The following is an 11171-nucleotide window of genomic DNA, read 5'->3' on the forward strand; positions in this document are numbered from 1 at the left end:
GCTTTATACAATGGCAGGTAAAGAGAGAGGCCCCGGCTGCTGTTTTAGGGTTTCTTCTATAGCGAGGTACAAACAAGTCACAGAGAAACAGTAGTTACAAGCTTATTATTGGTTAACATTTAAAGTTGAACATTCGGCAGTTTCTGGCTGGTTCCCGCCTTTTTCGCAACCTCAAACGGCTGGGGGTTTTCCAGATAAGTTGTTTGTGTAAGCCCGGGGGGGTGGTCACATGCATGTATGTTGCAACCTCAAACGGCTAGGGGTTTTCTAGATAAGTTGTGTAAGCCCGGGGAGGGGGGGGGGGTTGTCACATGCATGTATGTTTAGAATTTTTCCCTTAGGGGCTTTCTGTCTCATCAAGAGACCACAATCTGAATGGAGCCAAATTCACAGCTGAGTCAATAGTCCAAACCTGGCGTTTCCATTACAGAGCTGGCAATGGAGAATTGGAAACAAAGGTTAGAAATAGAAAGGTGGCAGAGAAAGCAGGTAAGCTGCTGTGCAAGAGTGGAAAAGACAGTAAGCGAGAGGGAAACTACTGGAACCAGCATGCAGTTAAGGGGATTGGTTTGGGAATCAATCCAAACGTCTCTCTCAGGGTGAGATCAAAGAAATAGTTTGTAATACGTCCGTACAATGGAATACCATGCAGTTGTAAGAAAGAATGAGATAGAGCTGCTTGCAATGACATAGAACAATGTACATGCTACTTGATTAAGAAAATAAATTAGGCCGGGCATAGTGGCTCACGCCTGTAATCCCAGCACTTTGGGAGGCCGAGGCGGGTGGCTCACTAGGTCAGGAGATCGAGACTCATCCTAGCTAACATGGTGAAACCCCCTCTCTACTAAAAATACAAAAAAAATTAGCTGGCTGTGGTGACCAGTGCCTGTCGTCCCAGCTCCTTTGGAGGCTGAGGCAGAAGAATGGTGTGAACCCGGGAGGCAGAGCTTGAAGTAAGCCGAGATCATGCCACTGCACTCCAGCTGGGGCGACAGAGGAAGACTCCCGTCTCAAAACACAGAAAAGAAATTATGGAAGAGTAATAATTATGTGTGTGGGGAGAGGTGAAGTATATATGATTTTATAAGTAGAGAGGCAAATCTAAAAGCATACTCTTGGAATTATTAACAGCAGTTTTGTCTGTGGTAACTTTTAATTTTGTAAGTGTCCGAATTGTTAGAAAAGTTTTGTTTTGTTTTGTTTTGTTTTTTTAGACGGAGTTTTGCTCTTGTTGCCCAGGCTGGAGTGCAATGTCATGATCTCAGCTCACTGCAACCTCCACTTCCTGGGTTCAAGCTATTCTCCTGCCTCAGCCTCCCAAGTAGCTGGGATTATAGGCATGTGCCACCATGCCCATCTAATTTTGTATTTTTAGTAGAGATGGGGTTTCACCATGTTGGCCAGGCTGGTCTCGAACTCCTGACCTTAGGTGATCCATCTGCCTTGGTCTCCCAAAGTGCTGGGATTACAGGCATGAGCCACCATGCCCGGCCAGAAAAGTTTAACAAAGCACATATATGACATTGTAGTGATAACTTTGAAAGAATTATTTAATTTTTTTTTAGACAGGGTCTCGTTCTGTCACCCAGGCTGGAGTGCAGCGGTGTGATCACGGCTTACTCCAGCCTCGAACTCCTAGGCTCAAGCAATCCTCCCACCTCAGCCTCTTGAGTAGCTGGGACTGCAGACATGCGCCACTGAGCCTGGCTAATTTTTTTATTTTTTGTGGAAACGGGGTTTTGCCATGTTGTCCAGGCTGGTCTCAAACTCCTGGGCTCAAACAATCCCCCTGTCTCAGCCTCCCAAAGTGCTGGGATTACAGGCATGAGCCACCGCACCCAGGAAAATAATAATTTTAAATATCTTTAGAAAAATGATTGAATGAACCAATTTAGAATATCTGTGAGTACTCATCAAATGTATCTACTCTACCCGAAAAAGCTTTGTATTCCTAGGCCTGCCAGGGTCTGCAAATAGGGTGTGAGTCTGGGGTTTAGGGGGTTTGTGTCTCAACACTAATTTGAATCTTATCCCTGTCTTCATCTCTGATCCCCATCCACCTCCTCATACCAGTTAAAGACTGAAGGGAAGAGGAAGAGAAGAGGGTCGTTAGTAGAAGGGTACTGTGCATGAGGACTCTCTAGTGAGGTTCCCAGGAAGGTCTAGTCCCTGGAGAGTTGGGCAGGAAACAGCCCACGTGAATGAGTCAGGGCTGGTGAGAAAGGGAATCGGTGAAGTGGTTGGGGATACGGTGGGAGCAGTAACCCCCACAGCTCCCTCACTCATGGCTGCCAAACCTGTGCCCTTCTCCAGAGAGGACTACTGTATTTGTAGGAAATAAGGGACAAAGTTCAGCCCATGGTCCGTTCTTACTTACAAAGCGTCAACAACCCCACAAAAGGGTGTGCCACAATATAATTCTCAAAATGGTAGAAACGTCATTCTCACACAAATACACAATGAGAACCTTCACAAGGTAACTGTCAGGATGACAAAGCTGGTTCAAAGAATGATTTGAGAAACCGGTGTGTGTGTGTGTGTGTGTGTGTGTGTGCGCGTGCACGTGCACTGGAATAACACAGCTAAGTTAGCTACAAAACTGGCTATTGCCCTGCAGGCAATAGGAGGTAGGACTTGACTCTGGAGGTGGGGCTCAGATACCAACCAGATTGAGGACTAGCTAAAACAGGGCTGGGGCAGAAGCAGTTTTCCACAAGATTTGCCAGCCAGTCTGCCATGTCAGTTTACCATTGCCATGGAAACGCCTGGGAGTCACTGCCCCTTTCCATGGCAATGATCTGATGTTCCAAAAGTTCCTTTCCCTTATCTAGAAATTTCTGCATACACTGCTTCTTGCTTTTTATGTTTTGTTTTGTTTTTTGTTTGCTTGTTTGTTTTTTAGAGACGGAGATTCGCTCTTGTTGCCCAGGCTGTAGTGCAATAGTGCGATCTCAGCTCACTGCAACTTCTGTCTTCCGGTTTCAAGCGATTCTACAGTCTCAGCCTCCCGAATAGCTAGGATTGCAGGAGCCTGCCACCACACCCAGTTAATTTTTTTGTATTTTTAGTAGAGAAGGGGTTTCTCCATGTTGGCCAGGCTGGTCTCAAACTCCTAACCTCAGGTGATTCACCCAACTCGGCCTCTCAAAGTGCTGGGATTACAGGTGTGAGCCACTGCGCCCGGCCCTAAACTGCTTTTTAATCTGCATATAATGGAAAGTGGGTACAAAAATGACTGCAAAACTGCCCTGAGCTGCTGCTACTCTCTGCCTACAGAGTAGCCCTCCTTTGCAGAGGCAGTCACGGAGCTGTAACACTGCCTCTTCAATAAAACTGTTTTCTTCTACCTCCGGCTTGCCCTTGAATTCTTCCCTGGGCAAAGCTAAGAACCCTCACCAGCTAAGCCCCATTTTGGGGCTCACCTGCCCCGCATCAAGACCATTACCTTTGGGATTATCATTATCTCCTCATTCACATCTCTACCATACAAAACCCTTTGCATCTTATCCATTTTTGAGAGGTCAACATCTGACATTACAGACTCTGAAAGCTAATCTAGAAAAATAAGAAAGAGAAAATTCTATTCCTCTAGAATGGCATGGCATTTATCAACCAAGATTCCAAAGAAAGGACTGAGCCCTAATGCCCAGCGCATTCTTTGTTGATAATCAATCAACTTCTCTCCTCTGAAACTAGAGTGGTGCTAGTTGTGTATTATCTGTGGCAGAGTTGAAAAAATAATCCCTCCAACCATTTTCTGTGTTCCAAGAATGGAGTGACGCTGATTTCTCAGAATTATTTTGCCCTGTTTCAAAGTTTTGGATTATTTTTCTTTTCTTTTTCATTTTTTTGAGACAGTCTCACTCCGTCACCCAGGCTGGAGTGCAGTGGACCGATCTCGGCCCACTGCAACCTCCACCTCCTGGGTTCAAGCAATCCTCCCACCTCAGCCTCCCAAGTAGCTGGGACTACAGGAGTACATGACCATGCCTGGCTAATTTTTGTATCTTTAGTAGAGACAGGGTTTTGCTATGTTGACCAGGCTGATCTCGAACTCCTGACCTCAAGTGATCCACCCACCTCAGCCACCCAAAGTGCTGGGATTACAGGCATGAGCCACCACGTCCAGTCAAAAAATTTTTCTTAAGAAGGAAAACTGGCCGGGCGCGGTGGCTCAGGCGGCCTGATTATCCCAGCACTTTGGAGGCAGACGGGCGGTCACGAGAGTCAGGAGATCGAGGACCATCCTGGTAACACGTGAACCCCGTCTCTACTACAAATACAAAAACACTAGCGGGAGCGGGATTGGCGGAGCGCCTGTAGTCCAGCTACTCGGGAGCTGGCAGGGATGGCGGGACCCAGAGGCGGAGCTTGCAGTGAGCTGAGATCGGCCACTGCCCAGCCTGGGCGCAGAGCGCCCCGTCTCAAAATATATAAAAAAAAAAAAAAAAAAAAGGAAAACTAAAGATGTTTAGTTTTTCACACTCTATAATGGGAGAAAATTCAGTCACAGCAACTTGTACCTTCAGTATTAGAGGACTCACCTAGGAGAAAAACCTTATTAAAATGCTCTGAGTAGGAAGAGCTTTAGTGAGAACTTGAACCTCATTCAACATCAGGAAATTCACAGGGGAGAGAAGCCATGTGCACCTACAACATGAGGGAAGAGGGCTTCTGTGGGTTCAACTCTCCTCAGTCACCAGAAGGAAAAGTCCTTGTTACAGAGAAATCCTAGACCTGCTCCCAGTGGGAAGAGGACTGAATTCACAACCTTACACTGATTGAGTATCTCAACACCCACACTAGGAAGAAATTCTGCAAACATCCTGATTAAGTCAGTTTCAGCTCCAGCTTCAGCAGGCAGGGGAGACTTCACAAAGCAGACATCCTTTAAATGTCCAGAGTGCAGGCCAGAGAGCTATTATAGACAGCTGAAGGAGGTAGACCCACAAGCTGGGAAAACCTCTCTACTGGGGCTTTTTCACCCTGGAACTTTGGCCCACAAAGCATCGTACTCTTGCAGCTGGACCCAGAATATTCCCTTTGCTGTCTGCTTCAGGTTAGCCTCTAGTGTGTGCCAGTAATTTGTAAGGGTTAATAAAGAATTTTGGGGTCAAACAGACTTGGTCCACTTCCTGGCTCTGTCACTTACTGGCTTTGTGATATTAGGTAGATCAATTAATTTCTCTGCGCCTCATTTCGTTAACTTGTTTAAGATGGGATTAATGTAGCACCTACTCCACAGGCGATGAGAATTAGGGAGAGGATGAAAGTAAATGCATGGTGAGCACTCAGTGAATGAGGTTGCTTTCCACCACCTTCTTTTCCTTTGGCTGACCCATTTCCCAGAATCCACACGCTCATGTTCCCCTTGAGCCCACCAGCTTGAGCACTGGGAATGGAGAAGTGTTGTTTTGTGTGCAGCTGTTCAAACGATGGCTCTGATGTTATATAACTTTCCCATGGTTTAGGAGGTTCCCAAGTGGCTTCTGAGAATAAAGCACGAAGCTGGGGAAGACTCTTTTTGGGTCTTGTCCAAGGACCTCCGAGGAGACACACAAATATTCTCCTGTTTCTGTCCTTGGTCAGTCCCTTAGAGTAGCAGTTCTGGTGCTAGCAACAAACTTTCCTGAATGCTCCAAATACAGTTAGAGGATAGGCCTACAGTAAGATGATGATGGAACATTATAGCTATATTAGGTCATCAGAGATAGCCTCTTTGTTTTGCAGAGGAGGCAGAGTTATCAGATTTAGCAAAAATACAAAATGTCAATTATATTTGAATTTCAGATACACAACAACGACAACAAAATTTTTTACCATAAGTATATTCCAATGTAAGCATTTTTACCATAGGTATATCCCAATGTAAGCTTTTTTTTTTTTTTTTTTTAAAGAGACAGCAAGCATCTCACTCTGTTGCCCAGGCTGGAGTGCAGTGGCATGATCAATACTAACTGCAGCCTCAAACTCCTGGGCTCAAGGGATCCTCCTGCCTCAGTCTCCTAAAGGGCTGGGATTAGAAGTATGAACCACCAGGCCTGTCTACTTCCTGTGTTTTATCTGGCAACGCCGAGAGGACAGCTAGATATCAAGGGGGAAAGCAACTTGCTGGCTCACACAGCCAGCCACGTCTATTGTGGAGCACTAGTCAAAAACACATACACTCCAGCTTTCAAGTTTTAAAATATTTATTTATTTACTTACTTGTTTTTTGAGACAGTCTTGCTCTGTCACCCAGGCTGGAGTGCTGTGGCGCAATTTCAGCTCACTGCAATCTCGGCCTCCCAGATTCAAGTGATTCTCTGTGCCTTAGCCTCCCTAGTAGCTGGGACTACATGTGAGCACCTGCACCGCCCAGCTAATTCTTGTACTTTTAGTAGAAACGGGGTTTCCCCATATTGGCCAGGGTGGTCTCGAACTCCTGACCTCAAGTGATCCGCCTGCTTCGGCCTCCCAAAGTGCTGGGATTATAGGCATGAGTCACCGCGCCCGGCTAGTTTTTTTAATTTTTAATTAAGGTGAATGCTTGCTGAGCTGGGTGCCTCACATCCCTTGTCTGTTATACAAAGAACTACTGATTATGGATCTCTACGAGCAAAAATAGCAGAACATCTAAAAGGCACAGGGGAGATGGGAGCAGAGATTAGGCTTCGGAATACTTCTCCAAATGAGAGTGATCAGGGCCCGACATTTCACTGCTCTAAGGCTCAGTTTCTTACCTATCAAATGGGTACAATGGCGCACAAAGGGTTACGTTGAGGATTAACGGAGATGAGCAATTTCCAAAAGTTCATTCCTTTAAAACTGCGGAGCACATTTTCTGTACATGCTGTTTTTATTGTTACTCATGAAGACGCGGGGGAAGCTTTGGTTGTGTAAAGATGATAACTGCACCCAAGCTTCCCCGTTCACCCCACCTACCAGGGGATTTGGGCTAAATTCCTGGCCTGGCTCACAAAGAAAACCAAGCGGTCAGTCCCATCCCGTCCCATCCTGATTTACAGGAACTCACACCAGCGATCAATCTTCCTTAATTTGTAACTGGGCAGTGTCCTGGGCCAGCCAATAGCTAAGACTGCGCTCCCCCCGCACCCCACCCTCCCTGACCCTGGGGGACTCGACTCAGTCTGCACCGGAGCTGCCTGGTGACCAGGAGTTTGGAGTAGGTTTGGTGCTGGGCAGGGGTGGGGAGTAAGGGTGGAAAATACGGAGTGAAGAGGTCTAGGGAGGGGTCTCCTCACCCCGCCTTCCGGCCCGCCTTGATCTCGGGGGTTTCTATAGGCTTGCTTCCACCTGGGATTTCTGCTTCCTCCTACCCCAGCCCCTCCCGCCTCAGGCCTGTTGTGCTCAGCCCCCCAGGACCTCCCCTCCCCCACGCCTCTGGCCTCATTGTTTGGTTAAAGCAGGACCCCCCCGCCCCCGACCCCCGCTCCGACTGAACAGATGGACGGAGACCCGGGCCCATGGGGAGAGGAAGGGCCAGCCGGTGCCGGGAAAGGGAAGCGGTTTGGGGAAAACAAAACAGAGGGAGGAGCCAGGGAGAAGGTGGCCCCAGGAGGGAGGAGGAGGGAATTCACTAAGAGGGACTGGGGCCTGGGACAGAATGGGGGCGGGCCCCCGGCGGGGTGGGGGCCCCTGGGCTCCCAGGCTCGGAGCTGGCTCGGATACTGGCTGGCTCCACAGGTCCGCTGACGTCGCCGCCCAGATGGCCTCCAGGCTGACCCTGCTGACCCTCCTGCTGCTGCTGCTGGCTGGGGTATGTGGTCCCTTGTGGGATGGGGGACGGGGGTGGAGACGGGAACGGGGGATGGTGCGGGGTGCGGGCGGTGGCTGAGGATTAACCCTTCAGGCCCCGGAGAATGAGGAGAGCTCCTCTTGGGATCAGCGAGTGTGATCTTTGCTCACGCACTCGTAGATGGTGGAAAGAGCTCAGGACTCAGACAGATGCAAGTTCTAATCTTGGCGGGCGATGTAGGAGCTGCGCTGCGTGGTCCTGAAGAAGTTACTTTTCCCAGCCTACTCCTCTTGATTTATAAAATGTTGAATAAACAGATCCCACCCTGTCCACTAAACAGGCTTGGCAGGAGGACCACATAGGGCAAGGAGATGGGAAGCATTTTGTGATATCAAAGCAAGAGTTTGCTGTAGAAAAGAGCTGTGGAGAGGAGAGGTTTGGCTGCTGTGACCGCTGGTGGTCCCAGGCTAGGGCCTGTGAAGATAGGGAAGAATGGTAGCAAACGTACCTGGGTCTGGGTGGGGGTCAATAGCAGTGAGAGGTCCCAGTGGTCTGGGAGGTCGTGGACTAGAAAGAAGGCTAAGAAGTGTGGGATCCCAGGAGAAAGGTAGGTAGGGGTGTGTGTATGTGCGTGTGTGCCCGCACAAGTTGGCGTGACATACTCAGCAGATGATGTAGTTATGAGCAGGGAGTTTGGAATCAGAGACCTTGTTTTGACCTGTAGCTGTTTCTCCCATTTCTGTGAGACCCTGGACTAGTTAATACGTGTCAGCATCAGTTTCTCTACCTGTGAAATGGGGCTAATGCATGGTTTCTCAGTGGAGGATCTGTTGACACTGGGGCTGGATAATTCATTGCTGAGGGGCTACCCTGTGCATCTTAGGGTGTTTTGCAGTATCTCTAGCCTGTATGCACTAGATTGTGGTAGCATCTTCCCTGCTGTCTCCCTATGACGACCAAAACTGTCTCTAGACATTGCTAAATATTCCCTGGGAGTCAAAATTGTTTCAGAGCTGCTGGCCTATACTACTTATCGCTCCCTCCCTTCCTGCCTCCCTTCTTCCCTCCTTCCCTTTCTTTGTTCCCTTCCTAATGTGTATTGTTTTTCCACCCCCACTAATGGGCTGCAACCCATAGTTTGAAAATTTACTGTTCTAAATCCAGGAGCACAAGTTCAAATGTCTGTACTAGCCAAGCGAGTGAGTCAAACAGGTAGATATTTACAGGAAATTGCAAGAACATAGATAAATGGCAATTAACAGTCAATTTCACTGTTTGGAAAACAACTTCCTACAGGGCAGTAATTGGTCAGAGATTACAGAGTCCCTGACTATCCCTCATCTTCTGCAGAGCACATTCCTGTGCATCCCCACCCTCACCCTGTATCTCCCCTTCTCTGAGGAAATAGTGGTGGTGGTTCCAAGACAGGTTCCTCATCCGCCACACTGTCAGAAATTACTCTCTTGTACAGGACATTTTCCACATCCACACCTTCTCTAACTGCTTTCAGTATTTTAGAGGACTGTGCCTCATAGTAAGAAAAAAATGAAACTCAGTTTCTTGAACCACAGGATAGAGCCTCCTCAAATCCAAATGCTACCAGCTCCAGCTCCTGGGATCCAGAGAGTTTGCAAGAGGGAAGCGAAGGGAAGATCGCAGTGCCAGATAACTCCAAGATGCTATTCATTGAATCTATCCTGGAGGCTTCCAGCTTGCCAACAACCAACTCAACAACCAATTCAACCACCAAAATAACAGCTAATACCACTGATGAACCCACCACCCAACCCACCACCCAACCCACCGCCCAACCCACCATCCAACCCATCCAACCAACTACCCAGCTCCCCACAGATTCTCCTACTCAGCCCACTACTGGTCCCTTCTGCCCAGGACCTGTTACTCTCTGCTCTGACCTGGAGAGTCATTCAACAGAGGCCATGTTGGGGGACGCTTTGGTAGATTTCTCCCTGAAGCTCTACCACGCCTTCTCAGCAATGAAGAAGGCAGAGACCAACATGGCCTTTTCCCCATTCAGCATTGCCAGCCTCCTCACCCAGGTCCTGCTCGGTAAGACCCTGACTGCATTCTCTCCAGGTCATTTGTTGGACACTCCCATAAGGGTCACCAACCCAGACACTTACAAAGCCATGTCTCTGGGAAGAAGCTGTAAAAATGGGCTATACATTGGGGGTATAGAGGGAAGTATCTTTTCATTCTTGAAAATTCTATCATTTAACAATGATTTAATAGGCAAACCTATTGCTTGTAAAACCCTGACTATACAAGAACATATAAAACAAGGTCCCAGCCACTAACCATGTTTCATGGCAAGGAGAGGTGATAAGAAGGATGAAATCAGGCACAGTGGCTCACGCCTGTAATCCCAGCACTTTGGAAGGCCAAGGCAGGTGGATAACCTGAGGTCAGGAGTTCAAGACCAGCCTGGCCAACATGATGAAACCCTGTCTCTGCTAAAAATACAAAAATTATCTGGGAGTGGTGGTACATGCTGTAATCCCAGCTACTTGGGCAGCTGAGGCAGGAGAATCGCTTGAACCTAGGAGGCAGAGGTTGCAGTGAGCCGAGACCAAACCACTGCACTCCAGTCTGGGTAACAGAGTGAGACTGTCTAAAAAAAAAAAAAAAAAAAAACATCATCAGAGATAGACCTAGAGTAGATGTGGTTAGTACTGCATTCTAGCTCTGTGACCTTGGGCAATTCACTTTAACCTCTCTGAGCCTTGAGTCCTCTTGTGTAAAATAGTGATGATGCTATCTACCTCAAAAGATTAATAACCAGAAAGCTGAGCTGGGCGCGGTGGCTCACACCTGTAATCCTAGCACTTTGGTAGGCTGAGGTGGGCGGATCATGAGCTCAGGAGTTCGAGACCAGCCTGACTAACATGGTGAAACCCCATCTCTACTAAAAGTACAAAAAGATTAGCCAGGTGTTGTGGCGGACACCTGTAACCCCAGCTACTCGGGAGGCTGAGGCAGGAGAATCGCTTGAACCCAAGAGTTGGAGGTTGCAGTGAGCCGAAATCACACCACTGCAGTCCAGCCTGGGAAGACTGAGCGAGACTCTGTCTCAAAAAAAAGAAAAAAAAAAAGGAAGCAGATAGCCTAGCGTCTGACTTAGTGGGAGGTCAAAAAAATGTAAATCCTCGGCCGGGCGCGGTGGCTCAAGCCTGTAATCCCAGCACTTTGGGAGGCCGAGACGGGCGGATCACGAGGTCAGGAGATCGAGACCATCCTGGCTAACACGGTGAAACCCCGTCTCTACTAAAAAATACAAAAAACTAGCCGGGCGACGAGGCGGGCGCCTGTAGTCCCAACTACTCGGGAGGCTGAGGCAGGAGAATGGCGTGAACCCGGGAGGCGGATTGTGCAGTAAGCTTAGAGCCGGCCTCTGTTCCCCAGCCTTTGT

General features: G+C 48.3%; 1 protein-coding gene across 1 annotated transcript in view; it reads left to right on the forward strand.

Moving 5' to 3' along the window:
• The first annotated feature begins 6953 nt into the window (after positions 1–6953).
• The window catches only part of SERPING1 (serpin family G member 1), a 16692-nt gene continuing 12474 nt past the window's right edge, over positions 6954–11171 (forward strand). The window contains exons 1-3 of the mRNA XM_017851352.1: positions 6954–7168; positions 7690–7762; positions 9313–9811. Coding sequence (XP_017706841.1) covers positions 7712–7762; positions 9313–9811 — 550 coding nt within the window. The 5' untranslated portion in view covers positions 6954–7168; positions 7690–7711. The remainder of the gene's footprint in view (positions 7169–7689; positions 7763–9312; positions 9812–11171) is intronic.

The sequence above is a fragment of the Rhinopithecus bieti genome, unplaced genomic scaffold (assembly GCF_001698545.2).
Source record: "Rhinopithecus bieti isolate Rb0 unplaced genomic scaffold, ASM169854v2 scaffold_33444, whole genome shotgun sequence".
Classification (NCBI taxonomy): Eukaryota; Metazoa; Chordata; class Mammalia; order Primates; family Cercopithecidae; genus Rhinopithecus; species Rhinopithecus bieti.